The sequence below is a fragment of the Mesoplodon densirostris genome, chromosome 4, assembly GCF_025265405.1.
Source record: "Mesoplodon densirostris isolate mMesDen1 chromosome 4, mMesDen1 primary haplotype, whole genome shotgun sequence".
Taxonomy (NCBI): domain Eukaryota; kingdom Metazoa; phylum Chordata; class Mammalia; order Artiodactyla; family Ziphiidae; genus Mesoplodon; species Mesoplodon densirostris.
Genome location: NC_082664.1, coordinates 156079896 through 156103915, shown reverse-complemented (window position 1 = coordinate 156103915; position 24020 = coordinate 156079896). Strand labels below are relative to the sequence as shown.

The following is a 24020-nucleotide window of genomic DNA, read 5'->3' as shown; positions in this document are numbered from 1 at the left end:
AGCACATCTGTGTCTGGATGCCCATCTAGAAAGAGGTGTCCAGATACAGATGTAAAGAGACATGTATATAGAGAGAGAGCTGAGTTATTTCTGTTTTTTTTTTGTTTTGTTTTGTTTTGTTTTGTTTTTTGCGGTACGTGGGCCTCTCACTGTTGTGGCCTCTCCCGTTGCGGAGCACAGGCTCCAGACGCGCAGGCTCAGCGGCCACGGCTCACGGGCCCAGCCGCTCTGCGGCATGTGGGATCTTCCCGGACCGGGGCACAAACCCGTGTCCCCTGCATTGGCAGGCAGACTTTCAACCACTGCACCACCAGGGAAGCCCTTATTTCTGTATTTTATGTATTTATAAATCACACACACATATATGCTCACTGAAGCTCAGAATCACTATTTAACATATTTTCAACTCTCTCCAAGAAGGCTTACAGAAGTTCACAAAGTTACTGGGTCTCCAACTCCAGCATAAAAATGGGCAGAGGAAAGTGGTAAAAATCACAGTTGGAATGATCCCATTGAGAGCCTCCTTCTAACCTCGGTTAATTTGGGCAAATTTCCTAAATTTTCTGAGCCTCAGCTTCCTCCTGGGTAAAAGGAGGATTTGAGAAAATCTAACCAGACTCAGTATAAACTCAGTAACGTGTCTTGAACTAGCAGCAGATCCGATCTGGGCTGGCGCCATGTCCCCAACATGTGCTTGGACCACAGACCCGGCACGGGGGTCCCCTCACAGCTCTTAGGGCCTAAGGAGGGAGAGACATTTGAGGAACGAACAAAACCACCACCCAGAATAGCTATGCAATTACAGTCCTGATAAGACCCAGGATGGAAATCCTGGGGTGCTGGGAACAGCCCACGGGGACCCCATCCAGCCTTGACTGAAGCCACACCTTCCTCAGCACAAAGGGAGTGTCGGCATGTGGATACCGCTTCCCTCCAGGCTCTGCCAGCCCTCCCTTCTGTCCTTGTCCAGCTCCCCCCCACAGATACATGTGGGTCACATGTGACTGTCTGGGCAGCCCCGAGCCTCCTGGGGCCCCCCACTCCCAGCTCTTTGTTCTGGCTCAGACGGGCTGAAGACACACACCAGCAACATCTCCTGATGGCCAGTAGGGTGACTTGGGCGCTGATCCTCTTCCAACTTCTGTGCAGCGTTTTAAGCTGCCAAGCTGTGCTGAAGTGATCTAGAAACAGATAAAAGGCAAAAAAGGCTCATAGGAAGACAGTGAGCACTGATCACTTCCTGCCGTCCTCCGTCAAAAAGTGTGTGATCCTGAGCCTCTTGTTCAAAAGCCTTTCCTCCAAGGAGATACAACTTCATTGCCGCTGCTGGGCCTTAGTGTACCCTGCCTTACCTATTATGCATGATCTTATGCAAAATAAATAAAAAACAGAAAATAGCACCTATCTATGCAAAATAACGTTTGCATAAATTATACCCCCAAAATAACCATTGGAGGGAACTTTAAGAAAGGTAAAGATTAGCCAAGATTTTGATCTTGACCAAGTTTCAAATCAGGATTTAAACTAAGTGTTGAAGTCCAGTTTTAGATTTTGCTGCCTTGACCACCCCCCTCCCCAAGGTTGGAAGCTGGATTCTCCGATAACCACACCCACTCTCCAACAAAGGGGATTCAGTACACCAGAGCCTCGTAGGCAGCATCTTTGATGATGGGATGCGAGGGGGCCCTGATCAATGCGAACAGGCTGGAAGGTGCAGCTGTTCGTATTTCTCCCCAAAGCATTTTCCCTTGGCTTCTGAACTCAGGGACTGGTTTTTGGCAAAAGCCTATATAGGGAAACTCTGGGTTAGTACAGGTGTATTGTGGAAGCTCAGAGGTTCCACAGGGGGAGTCCTACAACTGTGTTTCCAGATAACAGTTGATGCTCTCAAATATCTTTTATGCTACAGAGAGTAAGTAGGCGGGCAGTGCACTTTTCCAGCATTCTTTAGAAATTAGCAGCAGCACTGAGCTGTGTTGTCAGTGGAAGGACATGGCTGAACCTGGCACATAGAGGGACCCTGGTGTGACTGCATTTATCAGCCTGAAATGAGCCAGACAGTTAAACTCCTAAATGGAAAATACACAAGCCCCTGCTTTCTGAGCCCGACCTGTAATAACGTGCTCATTCTTTCAAAATTATTTATTGGATTGATTTACTAAATAATCATAAAGTGATTAGTATGCACCAGTCACTGTTTATACTGATTCTCAAGCATGAATGAACCTGAGAAGCAGCTTTGTGATTACCCCCATTTCACAGATGAGGAAACTGAGGCATAGTTTACGTCACTTGCCCAAAGTCAGAGCAGTGGGGTTAGGACTTGAAATTAGATGCCCTCCTCTCTCCCTCTCTTCAGTGAGAACTGAGCCAGGATCCAGCAGCTCACCACATAGCAACATATCCCAACATCCTGATTGCTTCCAGCGTTCTTTAGAAAGAGTATTGTTACCTCATAGAAAATTATCTGGAAATTTCTAGGTCCATAAGGAGCTTGAAAATGATGTATATAAAGTAGGAAATAGAAGTAGTTGTGTGCCATTTTCACATCATCGTGTTAATGCTAATGACTTTTAGAGTGAATTTTTTTCCAAACCGTTACTATTATAATTAATAGCTTATGTAATTTAAATGCAGAATGCAATGACGATGGCTGGATTATTTTCCTTTTTATATTTTACTTTAGATGTTTAAGGTTGCATAAGCATAGTCTTGAAAAAATAGGATAACCCTGAAAAAACTGTTCAAAACTAGTTCAATTTGCAATCCATCTCCTTGTAAATATTACTTTCTTCCGAATGTTACATTTGGCAATAAAACTATTAGATGAAAGCCCTTTCTGCCTTTCATTTCATTGTTCCCTAAATAGAGCAACCTACTGAAATCCCTCGCTTTAAAAATCAGACTCAGATCCGAACACCTACGTCTTTATGCAGTATTTCTCTTGTGAAGAGGTAACAGCCAAGGGATATGAAGGAAGAAACAGAACAAGCAAACAGACAAACATGCAGTTTCTGAAAAATGAATACCCCTAAGAGGCTGTCTGCCGGGGAATTGCAAATCTTAGCCCCTTCCTGAGGAAGTGAGAGCTTGGTATTTCTTAGTGAGATATTTTCCCCTTGACACAAGCATTATAGCGGATTAACTAGTTTAAAACTGTTTGGTTGGAGATACAGTCTCTGCGTCTTTCTGAGCGCACAGAGGCGTAATGCCCTGTCCCTTTGGTCTGAGCAGGAAGCCTGGATCCGGGGTAGATTCCTCTGCAAGCTGCCCCTCAGGCTTCTCCCTGAGAAGCTGGCTCGGCCTGCCTGTTCCCTCCCTCCTGTGCAATCTCCTTCCCTCTCCACGGGTCCTGGGCAGCTCCATCCGTCCAAATGGGAGCTGAGTTTGCAAGCTGACAGGGCATGCACAGGGCTGGTGGTGCTGATGTCAGAGCCAGCAGACAGTTGTGATTGGATCTAATTAGACTTTGCAGCAGCAAATAGACAAGCTCCCTGCGTGATTGGCTTCAAAGTGGCTGGTGCCAAACAACTAGCAGAGGTGCCAAAGTAGAACCCTGCGTTTGGAGCCCAGATCAAGAGAGGCTGCCGGGGCAGGAGGAGGGGGAAGAGGAGGAGGGGGGCCTGGGCCGGGCGCACCTTTCCTTCGCGGTCCCTCCGGCCCTAGAGCGCTTTGGCGCTGGAGCTCAGATCGCGGCTCTCAGCCCAGCTGGAAACAAGTGACAGAGAACAATTAGAGAGGAGGGCGGGCGGGAGAGCGCTTGAGTGCTCAGTCCTAAAAAGTGAACCTGCTCCCTGATTTGCAGACGCATTTACCGGCGGCGACGGCGGCGGGCGACAAGAGCAGGAAAGGTGAAATTGTTGAAGAAAGGATTCCTGCCCTGTTCCACTTACCGGGTCCCAGCCATGGCATCGGTCTTGGGGACCAGCAGAGGGTCCGGAGGGCTGAGCAGTCAACTGAAATGCAAGTCCAAGCGGAGGAGGAGGAGGAGGTCCAAGCGGAAAGGTAAGGAGCCGGCTTTCTGCGCTGTCTCCCGCGAACTCTCCGCGCTGCGCCGCCTCCTCTTGTCTGTGGGCTTTGCCTGTTTCCAGCAGCTTCACTTCAGGATGCTGGTGGGGTTTCGGTCGGTACAAAGCAGAGCGCTCGGCTCTGGAGTTCAGATCCCTTTGTAAATGCCGGGGCTTCCGCAAGCCCAGAGAGGGTGGCGAACCAGCGGAGCAAAGGGCTCAGCAAAAGGCAGAGGAGAGGGGCTGAGGACGGGGCTGTTCCTTTGACTGGAGTACGGGCCCTCCCTGGACTCGCACTCCCTGGCCGCTGGCCACCGGCACTGCCTCTGACCCTCGCAGAGGCAACGTTAGCTCGGGGGCCAAAGGAAACCCTCTCTTAAGCCAGCATCCCTAAGAACTAGGGACGGGACCTCGTGCCAGCTTTTCCATGCAAACTGTCTTGGAGGAAGGAGTGGGCAAAACCCGGGAAACAGCGTCCCTTCGTTGGCTGACGGTTTCTATTTAGAGTGGTACCCATTGTTTTGTAAGCACGGGGACCTGCAGAGAGAACAGGGCTTATCTGGGGGGAATAAGCAGAAATTAATACATGAAAAGAGAAACAGGCATTACAGCTTGTTAGAGGTGAGAAAAACTGCAAACCAGAAAAGGAGAAAGCAGCCGATGACAGGTTGCTCCTGACACACCATCGTGTCTGTGCCTGGGTACCGATCTGTTTGGAGAGGAGTCACCTGAAGTTAGTTCCATCAGTAGCCCAGGGCTCCCACAGGGGCTGGTGCACAGCCGGCCCTGCTCCATGGAGGAGGCCGGTCTTGAAATGCCATCCTAGCCGGTGTCCCTTCCACAGGAGGGTGGAAGGAGTCTTCCAGGGCTGCCGGCTCTTCCCCAGAGAGGAACTTGTTATCAGCAGCTCCTTATCATGAGTCTGCAGGAGAAAGTTCAGTTCTTATTATTTGAAATAAGGCATTTTTTGTTTTTTTTTCAAGTGACCAGAGAGCCATAAAGAACAGTTGAAAAGACACAACTAAAGTGTATCAGATTTTCCGGTTTCTCTGCCGGAGCGTGCAGAGTTAGATGTGGTTGAAGTTGTAAGTCCTCTCCCAAGAGGACTTCTGCCCTATCTTTTCCTAACTGCTCTCAAACAGTCCCCGAGTCCTTCCCGGCTTCTTCCAATAATAGAAATTAGCCGGGCGGTTTGAAGACATAAATGCCAATAGCACACAGTCGTTAATTATGATTGTATGTCAGGGTGGCAGGGAGCAAGGCGACAACTTCCCAGGAAGGTTTCAGAGCCTTCGGTGTCAAAGGAGGTGATTCTGTAATTCTAGTTTAACTCTTGAGCTGCTAAAATGAATGCCAGCTCTTCACTTTGTTACCTGAAAATTTCACTCTGAAACAGATCTGTTAATGTCTTCCAAAAATAATGCTAACAGAAAGTGACAATGATATTGAAAAAAATCACAGAATTTAATAATGAATATAACTTATAAAAGAGATAAAAAGGAAACGTTGTCTTGTGTACTTCGAGAGTTTGTGTTTTCCAGTATTTTTATTTAGTATATTTAAATATTTAAAATTGAAAAGCATGGAATAATATTTTACAATGAAGCAAAACCTATAGAAAGAAAATATAAGCTGATGAACATTTGTGCCTTTCTCCAAATTCATTTTTTGTACCTTGAAAAGTCAGTCATGCCAGCTTATAAGGCATTCGATTTCAGAAAGGAAGACAAGAAATCTGAAGGAGGACTTCATTGGCTATAAACTTAACTATGACAATTCAAAATAAATTTTATATGAAATATTTATATGCTTTGTTTTCAATATACCAAGTCTCTTAATTTTTATAGCCAAAAACTGAAATGGGAAAGGGTAATCAGGATATGTGTGCTAATTCCTGTTATGCGTAAATTTATCCGTGGGGTGAAATATCCTATGGCATCTGCCGACAGCTTATCATGGCCTATGAGTCAAATCAAACTGCTAAGTATTCACTTTTTAGGGAAAAGTTAACAGTGTAAGTGTGTGTGGTCAAACGAAAAGAAAACAGCAATGACAGAGCACTTTAAATCTTTATTTGCGTTTTCTTGGGAATAGATCAGTTTGTATATAATTCCCAGTTATTACGGATGCTTTTTTTCCCTCTTCTATCAGGACAATAGTGAATTTAAATTATGTTCTAATATTCATGAATCTTAATAACAGTAATTGAATAGCATAGCCTCAGCTTTTAAGCTTATCTAATAATAAAGCGCTATATTTGTCACAATTTAAAATCCACACGTGTATGGGTGGATGTTAAGGAATTTTGGTAAGGCTCTACTTAGTAGTAACGAAAGCCACTGATTATGAGCACAAAGAAGGAGTTCTTTTCGTATGTGAATAAATAAATTAAAATAGATGTTCATTTTTTTGGCCAATGACAAGTATATTTCCACCTATTCTAATGAACAAGAGTCATTTTGAAGCTGCATCATAACTTTTGGTTTCCTGGAGCTCTCAGCTGAAGTGCTATCGGCTTGCTATATGTATTCTCTAAAAGTGGCTTTGTTATGATTTCTTTATTACGCTTTTTATTGTCAAAATCTATGGGCTCTGAAATAAAAACTCTGTCGCTACAGTATAAGTGTGGAATTGATACCATACTCCCATTATTATTAACTATGATCCAGAGTCTCGGAAGTAAAATTTTTTCCTGTAGGAGGTATTTTTTAGTCACCATACCACACAGAAAGTAGTTTATATCGTTAAAAGTAAAAAAATAAAAATAAAAATAAAACTTAGTCACAGAATATGACTTTGGGTATTACCTAGCCGAGACCTGCATTCGTCTCTCAGATAAACTTTCAAAAGGATACTGAGCAAACCTCCCCACCCACCAATCCTCCTGTTATTTTATTAGGACCCAGTGCTGTCTATTTCTCTCCGTGTGTTATTTTTTAGTTGGGACTTTACCTTAGAAATTATTTATGAATGTTTTACGTTTTCTGTACAAACAAGAAATGTCAAATTTTGACGTTTTTATGGGGAAAAAAGACAGGCAGTTAAAAAAAATCTGTGAAAAGGACAGGGTTTTTTCTTTTTTACACATGTGGTTAAGGAGTGTTCACCTCCCCTGTAGCATGTGAGACCGGTCAGTTTATTCTGCTTCTATTTCATGCAAAGACTTTCAGAAAACCCTGGCAGCTCTTGTAGTTTAGGAGAGTTGACTGCTGCCTGCCCACACAAAATACCCACTTAGCTCATTTCTCTCGGAGAATTCTAGGACACTGTGCTCTGCTTTACAGTTCTGGGTAAAATTATGTGGGGTGATTGCACACAACCACGTCTGTTTGTGGTTGTATTAGAGAAATGTCTGCCTGTACTACAAAAGAATTGAATGTGTGAATATTGTAAAAGGTATATATTTTAACCCTAAATAATAAAGGCAAAGGTTGGAGGGTTCTTAAATTAGTATCAACTCAAGCAGGCAGCACAAGAGGCCGCATCATCAAAACAGTGTAGTATATAAAGATAAGTCACTTAAATTTTTATCAGTTAATCTCTGGACCATTGGATACCTCCAGGGTAATATGCCTGAGGAATTTCATAGGTGTATTTTTAATTATTAAAATAGTATATGTATTCTCTTTTGTTTCTCTTGATCTTTCTCTGGTGAGAGTAGTTTTCCAAAAAGAAGCTGTGTATTGGCATGAAATGAATTTTGTAAATAAAATGTTTTTAACATTTGACCCATGAGTATATACAATGTATAAAATGACTGAAATTTCTGGAAATAAAAAAGGATTGCTCTTTCAATACAAACATATTAGGAAATGGATTGGGTACCGATACAAATTCAGTTGGTTCCAGGAGGTAAACAGGAAGACAAGGTTTTAAGTGAAGTGCTCAATCATTAAAACAGAGAAAGGGAGGGAACTTTGGAGAACTATTTTAAATGCTGTAGAAACAATCATTTGGTAACTCGGTCCCCTTGAATTCAGCATCAACACACCACCTGTCTTTTTGAGGCATTTGACGGCAAACTAAGTTAATGCTTGAATTTCATGTATTGTTCCAGGGGGATCAGTTACACAGAGTTTTAGAAAATTGAGGGTGAATTTTGGAAGCTAACACAGGGGTAAAGCTCTGCAGAAGTAAGCTGATGAATCACGAGGAGGTAGGAGTGGCCGGTTGCTGAACGTGGGGAAATGCAGATAAAAAGTTGGCAAAAGGAACAGGATAAGTAGAGCAGATGGACTGCAGACACAGGCTTGTTGTGAAATGGAATTCCGTGCAAAGCTAATGAAATAGAAAGATGAGCCAAGGATGAAGGTGGGAGGCCTGTGGCTCTCAGACCCCGCAGCGGCAGAGTAGCTGTCGGGTCTCATCCTGGCTTCTGGGGACTTACTCCTGCATCACAGCCGAGCATCCGTGCTCGCCCGCCGCTTGCCTCACTCGCCCACAGCTCCAGAGGAAGGGCTGGATTAGGTGATAAAATTAAATTGATGAAACTGTTCGCCATCCTCTAATTATGTGAGGGCTTCTTCTTCCTTTCTCTTTTTAAAATTTGTATTAGTACTTCTGGTTTCTAGTGACCCATGTAATAGCAGTAATTTGAGATTGCTTCAAGGGCATTAGATATGATGAGTGAACTTGAATTTAGAATAAAAATATGAGATTCATGTATCCATAGCTAAATAGTGGTGATTCGGTTATTGCAGAAGTGCTGTCCCAGAAGAGCATTATGTAAGGAAATGCAGAATAAGGAAATTGCATTCTTCTTTTCTTGAGGCATGGAGAGACAACTTATGCTCTGAAAGTATTCAGTGTTCAATTTAAAAACCATAGATGTTTGTAGTTGTGTGTGTATACCTATATACATATATACACAGTGAAGACAGTGGAAACATTTGAGCATTTTTTATGTCTGCCTGCTTCTTTTTCTAAAATGCTAGAAAATGAAAGCACTGTTTTTGTAATATGGACAGTTTTGAACAACTCATAAACCCAAAAATAATTATACTACTCTGCTCTTCATCATATAAAAATATTATCTCTAAATGATGCATTGGTAAATGGAGCTCTTAATTACTAGCAAACAAGATTTCTAAAAGGATAAATTTTCACATGATAAGCAAGATTTTAAAAGCACTTATTTTAGCCACTACTAAACTGAATAAAGAAAACAAGGTGAATGTCAAGTGAAATATGAAAAGCACGATGTGCTTCACAAAACAGTCAAACTATTGAGTGTTAGCGTATCCATGAGCTTATACATCACGAGAAAAAGCCACACAGCCATATGTACTGCCTGAGCGCAGCAAAGACCTGTTTCATGTTGTCGAGTCTCTGTAAATAGTGAAGCCAAATTAACCCGTCTTTTCAGTTAAATGGTTCTCCTGCACTGGAATACAGAAATACATGCTGTGAAATACTGGATTATGCAAAGAGAATTGTTTAGTCCTCGCTATTAATATATTATAATTCCCTTAAGAATGTGTCACTATCAAAGAAAGGGACATTACTTTCAGAAAGAGGGGAAAACGCCTGCTTAATTCTTGATCCACATGTGAATCTGATACCCTCCTGTGGGACTTCCAGAAACAGAAGGGGAGGGCACACGGAGAAATTTAAAACCTAGACTCTTGTACTTGCATATGTGACTGCCTTGGTTCCAAACATCCCTCTTGGGTGATTAAAATTTTATTTCCCTGTTTATTTTATTTAAAAGGAATGGGGACGGGGGCTATTGCCTCTGATTTCCTGATGTTTAAGCAACATCACAGCAAATATAGCTCTGAGAGCCCTAAACCTCCATCCACAGATTTGTGAGTGAATCCATTTTCCCAGGAACCATATCCAAGAAATGGCAACCTAGAAGTGGAAATGTTTGCTTTTTAAGCTATCAGTAATTTTCCCCAAGATAAACTTGGCCACTTGCAAAGACAGCTGATTTTTTTCTGAAGAATGATAAATATTTGAAAATAAAGAGTTAATCTGAGTGCCTGAGTTCTCTCCATACACTGTGGACATATAGTCATCTTTTATTATAGTTACAGGTATTAACTATGAAGAGTAGCAAAATAATTTCATTTTATTATTTCATGGATGGGGAATGAATACAACTAGTATCTGGTTTCTGGTAAGAAAGCAGCTAGTAACTGTCCCTTTGTGTCATAAAACACACACACACACACACACACACAAATTCACTATCATCTGTTTTAAATTATGAAAATTATCAAATTAATGTTAAAAAATTTTTTAACCTCAAAAAATAGCAAGCAGGTAATATAAATTTTATATTCATGCTAAAGAGGGCATTTTTTGCTTGATTAGGAAATAGTGTCCAATAAATGGGACACTTATAATGATGATAAAGAGTAGCATTTAAGATGGAACAGACATATCAGGTGACTTTTAGATTTTAAGACCATTTTTTTTGAATCTCTAAGAGGTGAAATTTAAAAGCTTTTTTTAAGCTGTGTTCACATAAAATCACAGGACTGGAGGTGGCTTCACGTGGCTGCTTTGATGCAGAGAAGGCAGACAGAGCAGTCCTGCTTGTATACCTACTAACACAGCCCCAACGTGAATAGTCACAGGGGCTGCCCTGCAGCTAAAAAGTTCCAGCTCATGTCCACACTGGCTACTATCAAAACCTCCCACGACTGGAGAGAGAAGCTGGGGTGTAGACAAAAGGTGGAATAGGACAGTTATCATTTCCAGTGTAATTACCTGTTCACTTTAGCTAAAATCTGGTTACATCCATTCCACCAAGGGCTTTTATAATGGTGCCCACAGAGAACTTCCTCACAAAAGAGATCGAGGCTTCTTTCTGCTGCTTTTTCACCATTTGAATGATAAATACAGCTAATATTGCTCAGAATATATTAGCCAACCTTCCGTTCTGGACTCTCTACTATACAGAGGTGACTCGTACATCCAAATGTTAGCTCAGGGCTGCCAAGTGATCGCACACAATAGAAAGTGTTCCTTTAAATACTTCAACTAGGATGTGCTTTGGAGACTTTTACAGATTTAATTAATCTTTGCCACTCCATTTATTTGAGATGAAATCTCTAATTCTTGTTTCCTACCACCGATAGACAGAAGATCTGCCTCATCACTGTATAATGTCTTAGGTGATTTCTCAAATATGGCATGAAAATAGGACAGAGGGGGACCCAGTTCTCTGAAACTGGAGCCCAAGTCAAATACTTTCTCTGTTAAAATCAAAGAAAAAGTGGGGCGATTCTGTTTCTCAGAAGCAGGACTTTGGAATCATGATAAAGTAGCTCACAGCGTACACCTAGGACACCAATAATTGATTTAAAAACTATTTTATCAAAGTCCATCAGAAGTACACAGATGTCCTCTCTTAAAAATTAACACAGTATTTCCTAAAAGTTTAATTGCTTTTGGAAAAGTCCAAGTTAATAAACGTGACAGAAACGTCAGCAAAATAGATTTTGACCTCCTCTACCCCCAAGTCTGGCTGCGCTCACTCATCCCTGTCTGGAACAGATGCTCCTCCTGCATTTGGCTTATGGCTGTGGAATCTATGTGTCCTTAAAGGAAACATGCTCTCTTTCTAGTAGACTGTGCTCGGGCTGAAACATAAAGGTGCACAAGCTCAGAGACTGCCAGCCATGTACAATTTTAAAATATATTTTTAATAAATTTGGATGTTGAGCAAAACAATATTGCCTTTTACTATTCCTTAGGTGAATAAAAGCATGGAAGGCCTTTAACCACAGACATAAAGATATTTTATTTGTGTTTTAACTCTAAATATTCACACTGTGGATGAAAGTTTGTAAAGGACCATCCGGATTCTAACAGAAAGTGACTTTTTAATTCAAAACATATGGTTCAAGGAGAAATTTTTTTAATTCAAATGAGTCCATGCTGCTAATTTTCTTTCTAAAGAAGAAGTGAATTTGAAATAAAAATCATTGCTTTGTCCCTAGGTTAAATAATAGCTTTAAAAGTACTCTTAAGACAGTAGAACAGGAAATATAGTAACTTTGACAGCCCTTGAACGATACTGAACTGAGAGCAAATACTGTCCCCCTGACGGTGGCTTTGGTGGCAGCATGTGTGTCACTGTACCAGCCCTTCTCAGAGCTGCAGGGGGGTCTATTCAGGGCTGGTTGAAATCCAGGGAGATATCTTCTTCTTAAGCATTTAGTATGATAAGTTTATTCATTTTAGATCTAAAAAATGTGGAGTTCATATCATTTTATTGTTATCACTTGAGAAACAAGAATTTTTTAGTGAAGTTACATTTATTTGGGGCTTTTGTATGTAGATAATGAATAGAGTTCAAGTTGTTAAAAATTGCACTTTCTGTAGACTGTTAATATATACATATAATATATACAGATGACAGACTCAAGATTTAAAATACATATAAGCATTTATTGAAATAATGAATATTGAAATATTAAAATATTCTCCATCAGCTGCAGCCGAAGTCTAATATATACTCATTTTTAGATAAACATTTAAAAAATTAAGTATAGAAAAAATCCTGAGAGCACAAACTCCTTGAGAAATAGTGAAAAAATGAATTTGGTTGATGATCATGCTTTTTAGTGTTGAGAAAAACATTTTTTTAATTTTAAAATTTCATAAAGATGTGAAATAAATCTTTTTTGTCTTTTCCTCTAATAAGATTTAATCTATCCCCTTACATCATAAAATGAGAGAAACAGAAACCATGGTGGTATGAAGGGATTTGAACAGAAGGAGAGGGGACAGGAGAGAGAGAATAACTTACAGATCTCTTTCTTCCTGTGCTCTGATCAGAGTTCATCTTCCTGCATATTTTCTGTATCTTCCAAAACACAGAGGGCTCTTGATTGAAAAGTAGGGGACGTGAGATCCAGTTCTGCTCTGTTTGCAGTTTGCCTTAAACATTGCATATGTATTCAAACAAGGGCTGTATTGGACCTGTATGAGTACCTTTTATTCATTTGCAGTTGTGTCTCCTCGGGTGCCTACTCTGGACTGGGCAAAGAACTAGGAACTAAAAAGATTTTTTAAAAATAGTCGACAGGGTCCTCCTTCTCTCTGAGCTTGTATTGGATTTGGGGATATAGACACACAAATGTAAAATCAGGGAACAAAAACAGACCACCAGGACCCCAACATAGTATTAGGTCCTACGGGAATTTTTTTTAATACCCAATATTAGCATATATTTTACAAAATTGAATTTCTATTGTATTTCTTTTATCGTTACAGGTGAAACCTCCTGTACAAAAACTAAATCATTAAAATATAAACTCCTGTAGGTTTAAGCCTTTTTATCCCCTCCGCAGTGTCAAAACATAATAGCTGCTCAATTAAAATTCACTGAGAAAGTTGATTTCCTTTTTGAAATGAGTTGTTTAAAGAAATAATCAGAATGTAGTAAAAGGGAAGCTTTTCTAAGGAGATTGGGTACAGATCGCATGAGCTGCTACAGTTTACAGCCGGGAACAAACCACATGAGGGGTGTGAGTGGGATGTTATTCATGTTACCTTGGGGGTAATGACCGCTAGGGAAGGATGTGGCTTCTCCCATTCTTGTTTTGTGGAATTGTCTGAAGGTTTGATTGGCGGGTGTTTGTCTGTGTGCGTGGTGATTTCTCAAGGGGCCAGATATACTCGGTGTGGTCCCAGAAATTAGCACACAGGCTCTCTCATTGTACACCATCAATAAATGGTTGTTGCAGAATCAATTTATAAAGGGCACTGACTGACTTATTTTTAAGCCATTGCTATGGAAATTTGAATGTATTCATTCAACAAACATTTATGGGACATCTTTATGTGTCAGCCATCGTGCTAAATGGCAGGGATTAAGCAGTCACAGAAGCTCTGGAAAATGTTCTGAAAGAGCCAGACAGCACATCTCAACACGGCCCTGGCTTCTCCATAGTCCATGCTGAAGAGATAGTGCACAGTCCCCCCGCCGGAAGCTGGGGAGGCACATTCTGCCATTTGCCAAACCAGCCCCGCCGATGATCATCACACTCGTGGGTGTTTGTGTGGATGGAGTGAGGTGCAACCCTCAGACCCAGACAAATTCCCAAGGTGCTTCTCAGTGAGACTGGTGCCCCCCCACCCTTGACCCTGAGGAGTTCTTCTCCGCCTCTCTGTCCTGTCCCTGCAGCTTGGGCACAGAGGCACACCCCGCCCCTGCCTCATGGGTGCACACGTGTCCTTGAATCGATCCTACCTGCAACCAGCGCCCGGACTCCTCCTTCGAGACAGGACCAGGCACCACCCCAAACTCAGCCAACCATCCTACTTCTCATTTCACAAAATTCCACTCTGTCCTCATGGCTGAGGGTAAACATTGTGTGCATCTGTGTAGTTCAGAAGTCTAGCACCAAGCCTGAGAAAGTGAGTAAACCAGGCGTCTAACTTGTGGGATGGTTGGCATCTCTCTGCCTGGAGGTGATGCAGGTACAGGGCTAATCCCAGCAGTCATAGGAGGCGTTCCCACCACCATGTCCACTCAATACTGTGGACACAGGATATGTTGTGGAAAAGATGAGCCATTGATCCTGTCCCTTGTTTTTGTGTAGATAGCAAGTTTCTTGGTCTTTCTTATCTCTTACCTATTAGATGACCTTGGAATGATCTCTCTCTCTATTTCACATACATTAATTAAGCAGGTGACGTGTGTATAGCACTAGGAGATAAAATTCTTTAGCGCATGATTTACGTGGTCTGCTCACTTTGGCTACAGTGATGCTGGCTGCACTAGTTAGGACTTGATATTTGTCTATAATGATACTTAGGAAAGTCTCCAAACTTGAACATCAGGGAAACAATAAAAAATGCAAGTTGATAAAATTGAAACCATACAATGGATTGAATGCTACATCCCGTTTGTATATATTTGTAATAAAATAAATAGGAACTTGGTGTGAGACACTCCCGGTGTGACATCACTGAACTCCCTGGTCCAGGAGGGGGCGATGTTGAGTTTACCCACATCCCAGGCAAAGTGTATGAACTAAATATTCATGAGTCTGGATGTGTCTATTTTACAGAAAGTTAGCCTCACCCAAAAGGTTAACAAAACACAAGGGAGGGCAAGTCCTGAAAGATTCATTTAGTTGATACTCTGCTCTTGAGCTTTCAACAAAATTGTCTTGATTAGTCACGTGTAAATTAGCTCTGCTGAGGCCATTCAACCGACTGCCCATTTGGCCCATAGACAATAAGAACTAAAAATTAGTCACTAATATTTATTGAGCACTTATACTGTTCTACTCCAGAAATTTCTCTTTGCTGTACCATTTCTTTATCTATAAAGTAGGAAGAATATTTGAACCATAAGATTGTGAGATATATAAATATATATTTCACATACATTCACATACATATATGTGTGCATATATATACACAGTCATTCAGTGATTAGCAAAACATCCTCATATTTAGGTGACCTATAAATGAACCTTTAAGATAAAATGTAGAATAGAGGAGTTTTTTTGTACTTATCAGTCTAAGTTAACCATACAAAACAGTCTACATAGAGAGTATATTAGTCAGCTAGGGCTGCTGTAACCAACAGCACAAAAGAAATGTATTCTCTCCCAGTCCTAGAGTCTGGAGATGGAGGTCAGGGTGTCAGCAGAGCTGGATTGTCCTGAGGCCTGCCTCGCGCTGTGTCTGCACATGGTCTCCCTCTGTGTGTGTCTGTGCCCTCATCTCCTCTTCTTATCAGGACATCAGTCATATGGGATTAGGACCCACTCCAATGACCTCATTTTACCGTAATCACCTCATTAAAGACCCATCTCCAAACACAGTCACATTCTGAGTCCTGGGGATTGGGGCTTCAACGTGTGAATGTGTGGGGGACAGAACTCAGCCCGTAACAGCAGAAAGCACTGTTCTTTTTACATTTCGAGACATTTCCTGAAACTGAAGCACACTGTTGGGTTATCAGTGCCCTCTTTCCAGAAACATTACCTCCACCTCAATAAGGGCCAGAAAATTCATGTTCCATTTTCATCACCATGATATCTCTAGTATATAAACCATAAAATCTCTAGTGGATGAGAAATGCTTGTAGAATTGGACTAACATTAGACTTGATTAAATAATGTCCAGAATATTTTTTCTTGATTATTTTGTCATGAGTGTTGCCATCTGATCTGATGATGTAAACCTACGTGGATTTTATTTTATTCGGCCTCTTGTGTCTTCCTTTCCTGCCCCGTGAAGATCCCCATTTCTACTTAAAGGTAGTGTGAACCGTGATGTCCCGAGGAGGGTTCTCTTCCACAGTGTAAGTGGTGGGAGGATCCCACAGACGCGTGCACACACACACACCCCACGGAGGGCTCTTTATCCTGCTTGACTAGAATCGTCCTATGCCTTTCTTACTGAGAGGTTAACTAAAGATCCTCTTTATTTCTGGATGAAGGGAGTGAGACTCCGAGACAAGTGGCTACTGCCGAGAGCTGGGTCGTGAGAGAACCTGAATTGGATCCTGTGGTTTTCAATCAGATGCTCTTAGTGAGGACCTGCCGTCCTGCTGTGGAGTTGAGCATGCAGGTCCCTGGAAGGAGGGGACTTTGAGGGTGAGGTGACATGGTCTCTGGGAAAGAGGGGCTCATTGCCACTTGGGGACCCCTGAGCAAACATCTCAGAGAACGTCACCAGTGCCTGTGAGTGCCGTGGCATGGAGCGTGACGTGAGGCACTTGTGGGGTCTGTGCTTCCCGTTTTCACAAGGACGCTGAAGAGCATGAAGCCAGCTCATGATATCGTAATGTGTGTGAGTGTGTGTGTGTAAGGACGTGTGTTTGTGGGCATGTATTTGCATATATGTAAATACATATATAGAGAGAAATAGTTATAAACAACTGTGCTTTCATTTGCTTAAATAGCCTCAGCAACACAATTATCTGATTTGAAGGTTAAAGAAACCCTTAGAGAGGGTTCAACCAACTCAGACATTTTTCGTTTTTATCTTCATTTTTCAGATTTCTAAATAATACACATTTGCTCCACAATAAATATTAATTGTTGTACAAGGTAAAAATATTTGACAACTACAATGAATTAATATTAGAGGTGAGGAAATTTTAAATTCTAGTTTTAAAAATCAAATACAAAAATAGAAAGTCCTAGTGCCGTACATACACAACCACTGCCTACACAACACCTGCCTACACAACACCTGCATACACAACATCTGCATACACATCTGCATACACAACACCTGCATACACACCTGTATACACCACATCTGCATACACAGCACCTGCATACACAACACACACAAAAAAGGTATATCTAGATGAGTACACAGTTTATAGTGATACTCAAATTAGTTAATATTTTGCGGTGAAAATGAAGCCTATTCTTTACTCAGTGTAACCCTGGAACTAAATCTGAACGCTCTAAAATGTTCTCATCATACTTAAATACCCTTTTTGTTTACTGTGCACCTGGATTTAAAAGGAGAACATCCTGAACTACCTTGTGTGTGTCTGTGCTTGTGCACAGGATATTTTTCATAAACTTTCATGCATAAAGGATACGTTTAATGTTCCCATTTCCTAGATTAAACTGGCTCAGAGTCTGTGCTGTCTGTACAAAGTCAAAATCAGCTTGAAGCCACAAGTAAACATATAGGTTCTGTTTCAAATTCACTGAGTAAATGGATGAAAAGTGGATTACAAAACAAATTTGGGTAGAGAATAGTCAAATGGGACATCTGAACTCAGCATATGACTACTGATCCTGGAAGTATCAACTTTGAAACAAAACAGTTAAATAACGGTGACCCTCCTAAGTAAGCAGACTGTTCTGACAATGTAATAAAGGAATATTAGCATTAAGGGAATATATGCAACTCCACTGGCAAAAATGGACTGAAATTGCTCTTCCCATCTGTTCAACGTCTTACTTATAAAATCATTTTACATAAACACACACAGGTAGATTTCTGGGCTTGTAAAATTTCTTTGTAAACAAACCACCAGTTTTTGGTGACATTGTGTTTATAACTGGAGAATGAATCTGGATCCCTTACCTTCAGCAGTGAGAATGAGAGGCTGCCTCGTGCCACTGACCTTGAGAGGAGAGTGGCCTGAGCAGATTTCTTTAGACCCCTCCCCCGATCATTTTGTGGAACTGACGGAGGCTCCAGACCCCGAGCTGAAGGGGTCAAGGGAGGAGCTGAGGGTGGATAAAAGTACAGGCTGTGTCCAATGGAAGGGCCTCTGAGCCCCGGCCCAGAGCAGGTCTGACACGGATGCAGCATTTCAACAGCATCATACCTGGGACTCAGGTTACGTGTGGCAGGCAGTGTATGCAGCTTAAACAGGCTTCTGTGAACTTCCCTGCTGATGTACCAACCATGCATAAAATTCCCTATTTGCAAAAATATCTTCCAACTCCCAATTGACTTACAATAGAAGTTGTCCCTAATCTGAGTGTCTCCACGTGTGTGCATGTGTGTGTGTGAGAGACAGGGTGGGTGCACTTGTGTGCCTTTGCACACCATGTCACAGATATGGAAAAAGAAAAGCCAGGTCACTTAGTATAAGTAGAATCTTTACAGATAAAAAAATGCATGGGCAAATTTAGAAAGTACTCTGATAATGAGCTTATATTTTCAAAGCTTATTTTCAATACTTGTTCTTTCCTAATTCTTTTACATGAACATTAACATTTGTTGGTCTTAAAACACACAGTAAACTTTCGCCTCTTGCAGTATTTTGGTTCCTTTTCTTCTCTTGGTTGCCTTATTTTTTTTAAGTGACTTCGCCTTTTACGCAAGTTGAATAATAATGAATCAGTTACCCTGTACTGGTCAGTCTTGAAGCTGAGGCCCCTCTGAGCTGAAGAAGGTAGAAAACTTGAGCTTGAAATTTAGGTTTGTTCATTAACGTCTTCCTGCATTTCATTCATATGAGTGCTGATTTTTCTTCCAGTTATGTTCATTGTTTTCCTTATCAAGTTTCACAAAGGTACTACGCTTTCGGAATCACTTTCATTAAATCAATGGGAAGATCAAATGGATAATGTTCAATGTAGACTCGTTTAAGGAAAATAATGGATGCCTTAAACTTTCTGATAACCTTGCAAATGGAAGCATCCACGGTGAGCAAGTGTTGCCAAGAGACCAGGCACGTGTGAGCCAAAAAAGAGCAATCTATACACTGTTCATCGCTCCTCTTCTTTTCATTGCTGTCTTAGCTGCTCTCAAAATGTGTTTTCAGTGGACTGTCAAGCCTTCACCAACTGGTTGTTAAGGAGGGCACTCGTGTGCCCAGGTGTGCCCAGGTGGTGCCTGTGTACACACCTGAGTGTAGGACTGATTAGACATGGTTCCGTTTCACTCTTGTAAGCATCCCAACTTGAGACGGCTAACCATGCAATCACATGCCCCATAACTTATGAAACAATACTAAGTGTTATTATTATCCCACTGTTCCTCAGAGACCCCCTCAAGACATCCTTCCCTCCTTTGTTACATTTTCCTGAGCTATATATCACCATACATTTGTGGGTGTGATGTTCCTGCTTTATATCTGTCTAATTCTCACTAAACTACAGTGTTTCTCACACACCACCCTGAGTCTGCATCCATGTCAGGAGAGACTGGAACCATTTCTAAGCAGGACTTCAGAGCCGGGGTGCAAGCAGAGAGCCAGTGCAGTGAGCCCAAGTCCCTGGTGGAGGAGAGGGGCACAGGCGGGGGGACCACACCCATGACGCCCGCGGTCAGGCGGGTCCGCTGCTGGATGCACGGCCGCCCCTGGTCCAAGAGCTGCCCCTTGTCACACCCCTCGGCAGCCTGACTCAAGGGGCTCCAGTGGCCAGACATCAGGCCCCCACATGTACATGCTGGTGTGGTTTCTGCCCCAAAATCACTGAGAAATGAGACAAATCTTACATGCAAATGAGAAGAGCTTGGAGATTTTCCAAATATAAAACCAAAAACAAAACGAATGCAGAAAAGCACACTAAACCCAGGTGGAGGCACAGGAAATGTTGCTGTGTAACACCTGTGTAGTGAGGCCATAAGTAAACGGTATGAGCAGAATCGAAGGAACATGTTTGACAAAACACACACATTAGGGAATTTTAGGTGTGCTCTCAATTCCATATGTCCCAGTGTGAGTTTAAAAGACTTGGGTATAGCTTATAGTTATCCAAGGCACACGTGAACTTTGAGGTTATTTTCTAGACTTTAAAAAGTGATTATCATTTTATTATAATATTCTCTACATTTAGATCCTTGACATCCATAAGAGATATATACTCAGAGATTTGTGAATCTTAAGTCTGCCAAAGCAGGTCCTTTCTCCCATGGCGCAAAGTAAAATCTCCAAGTGAAGTTCCTTACAACGTGTGAGATGTGTTTTGTTTTGTTTTTTTAAGTTTGGGATATTTTGATTTATATAAATGTAGCAGGTTGGTTTGCTGTGAGACTTCTCAGAGTCCAGTGCATTTTGAGAACATCCCAGACAAGTAGAAGCATACAGTGTTTTCTAAACTTATTTCAACCTTGAAAACTTTGGGGGACAAAACATTAATATCTCACCTAACACCAGCACTCAGTGGGATAAAGCTTAGGGAATGCCCAGATGACTGAACGTTACTGAACGTTTCACAGGCTCCTTCACAGCAGACTCTGCCACTAAGTAATCTGTGTAACGATTTTGAATTTATCTAAAATTTCTATTTTCTTCCTAAGAGCCATACATTTCACACCTTTATTACTGTCACCAGCCATATTGGACGTATGCTGACCAGATTTAGTGTTCTTGTCTGTACTCCAGCGGGATCTAAGTCGCCTTCCTGGCAGGGAAGCCTGCCTATTTCTGGGACCCTGGCAACAGGACTAGCCTGTGCACTGGGGTGTGACACAGCTCCCAGAACCATGGATCTGCGGCGGCTTCTGCAAAGCAGAATGGGCAGCTGACCTCCTTGGCAGCCATGTGACTGTCCAGGAAGGTGCCCAGAGCTTGGTCCAGCAGCTGGAGGAGGAGGGAGGGCAGTGGTGAGGTGGGCCTCGACCCAATGTCCAGCCTCCCAGTTCTGAGCCTTCCTGAGCACTGCCTGGCTTTCTCAGCCCCTGGCCCCATCCGTTCACTTCTAATAAAGGCTCTTTTTTCTTAAAACTAATGGGTTTAGTTTCAACAGCTTATAAATAAGTACTAGCACATTATTTTCTTTTCAGGACCTTTTTAGAATAATAGAGCAAAGCAAAAATAGAACCCACACTGGTGAGAAGTGGCTGTTAAGTCATTGGCCAGGTCGCCTCCAGCTCAGTTGTTTTACTCCTGGTCAGCATTCTTTAGGAGACGATCAAATTTCAACATCATGATACTTGCACGTTCCTACATTTCCTAGCACTTTGGAGTCAATTTTCACCCACCATTTTAAAAGAATTCTATTATTACATTTACTATGAAATAACCTTTAATGTTTCTCAACCAAGTAATCAAAATCTATTATTCATACAGTAAAAGACACTAAAGTGTATTTAGTGGCTTTAATTTTATTCTTAAACCCTACTTACTTTCAAAAAGAATATTACACAGTCACCATAAAACACAGAGGTACAGTGGACCTTTGCAGATAAAAATATACTTTCAGATTGAAAAGAACAGTCTGGGGAGACAGTATGACTACGGCAACTGAACATGAGATAAAGTGCTGAGCTTCCTGGTAGCCAAGGCAAAAAGGGAAACAAAGAGTTAGAGACTTCTTTTCTAACAGAAGCAATCAGCTCAGGATGACAAACCACACGAAGAAAAAAATTAGGTTATTTGACTCAGGGAAAAAATGAGAGAAGATATAACATGAAAGTTTCAATGAAGCATCTGGTTTTTAAGTAGCTGATTCCTATGGACTCTCCAGGCAAAGCCAGCTCTAAACATGCACCCAGCATCACTTCATAGGGTTCATGCTGATAGGGTTGTGTCAGGACCAGAAAAGCAAGAGAGTAGGTACCCAATTGAATAAAATCCAGCTCAAGTTATTTAAATAAAAAACATAAAAAGTGGGTTAGCTTTTGCATGTAAAGCTGAATTTTGAGGATCCCATTTTACATTCTGAACTGGATGCCTACCCAGTAAGCCAGCAATGAGAAGCAAAGGCCCAGCAGACTACAAACACTCACTAGGTGAATTATCTTACTTTTGGTTTTTAAAATGAAACAAAGATTAGCAATTTGCCTTTAAAAACTTGTGCCTCAATTCTGTTTGCTCCTCACGCCCATTTCTGGATTGAGGGGCTCACACCTTGCTTATGGAGGTGCTTCATGGTGCCGATCATAAACTCAGCCTGAATTGTGTGACCCCCTCCTCCCAGAGCAAAAGTGACCTGGACCCTGACCTCTGATGCTTTCAAATTCTGGCCTCCAACTGTATATAGAAACTGCTTAATTTTTCATTTTTTTAAAACTACCGCAATAGACCAAGGAGAACTTTGCTTCTCTTAAATTTCTTACACTCATACTGCTTAGCCATGTCATGTAGTTTTTTAAAGCAGTGGAATGTTTTTACATTGAAATCACTTGGATCTCCTTATGCAAAAGAAAGTGCTCGGGTTTGTAAACCCTTAGACGTCTAGGAAACACATTTTGTAAACCACTGGTTGACCAAGCATTGGACCCTGATGCAACTTGTAAAGTAGTTACCTTTTATAGTGTGTTCCCATGCTGCATCCCCCAGCTAAGCTGTCTCTATTTTCTTATGGAAGCAAGTAAATATAATATGATGATGGCCAGATTGAAAATGACAAAGAGCATGACTCTGATCTCTCCTTGTTCCCCACGAGATCTGGAGCCCGGAACTTCACCGATGGGGGGTGTTCAGTTAATGTGCGTACATTGAATTCTGGTCCACCTCCTTGTGGAACAGACTTCTGCACATAAGATGCTTAGGTTGACCTATAGTCTCTTCACGTAAAGCCTCACCTGAAACACTTAATTCTCATTTCTTTTTGGCCAAGCAAAAGAGCATTGTGGGCCTTAAAAATGATCTTTAAAACCTACTAGAAACTGAAGAAAACCTTGTAACATGGTCTCGCCGTGAACATTTACACACATGCGGGACTTGCATGCCTGTGTTTGTATCCATCACTTCTAAGTGCCCTGTGCCTTCACAAGCTTCATGCCCTGCTACACACTCGTCAAACTGTAGACATCCCAAGAGCAATGTGGCCTGATGTGATTTTCTTCCCTAATTCTGCACACAGCCAGGACAGGTCTGTAGGTAGGTGAGTGCTGGTCAGGACCCTGGATATTTTGCTGGGACTCTGTGCTGTTCAGCTCAAAGCTTCTGTGAAACGGATCAGCCAGTGTTGACCTGCATCACCACCTGAGTGACCTGCAACCTCTGCATGTGTGCCCTCCTCCCAGGTCCCCAGGGTCCGCATGGCCCCCAGACAAGACTCTCACCTGCCTCCTTCAGCTACACATTTTCCTCCAAAGGCCACTTTCAAAATCTGATGTCACCCAGTTGACACTGGAAACGATGTGATAGACTCTTACAAGGAGTATAAATGAAAAAAGAGTACAAACGGAAAATGCATTGTCACAAGTAGGGGGCTTGAGTGTTAGCAGGAAAACCATTTTTGCCCAGTGCACATAGTAATGGTGGTTCTCAGCAGAAGCAGCAGCAAGACTGAGCGAGATCTTTCTGGAAAGGGTGAAGGGGAGCCTTCCCAGTCACACTGGTAGGCAGCCACCAGCTCTGCAGGCAGGAGCCACACAGCATGCTCCCACCAAGGGCTCTTCATGCCCGCTTCTTCATGCAACACAGGCACAGAAAATGAAAGGAATGAATAATGTAATACACCTGGTAATTTCTTACCTTTGTATATAACAGAGTCCAACATATGTAATTTTTGCTTGTATAAGAGCTGTGTGAATTCTTTCCAAATATATTAATTTTTACAAGAGGAGAAAGGGTTGCATTTCTGCTTGGAAAATGGCCAGTTTGCATATATCAACAGTTTTGAGCATGTGTTGTGTGTCAGGAGCTGTGCAAAG

The 24020-nt window shown here is 41.8% G+C and overlaps 1 protein-coding gene across 1 annotated transcript in view; it reads left to right on the top strand.

The window, feature by feature from the left end:
* Positions 1-3905: 3905 nt before the first annotated feature.
* ADARB2 (adenosine deaminase RNA specific B2 (inactive)) overlaps positions 3906-24020 on the top strand; it is a 395993-nt gene continuing 375878 nt past the window's right edge. The window contains exon 1 of the mRNA XM_060095397.1: positions 3906-4005. Within this exon, the coding sequence (XP_059951380.1) occupies positions 3906-4005 (100 nt within the window). The remainder of the gene's footprint in view (positions 4006-24020) is intronic.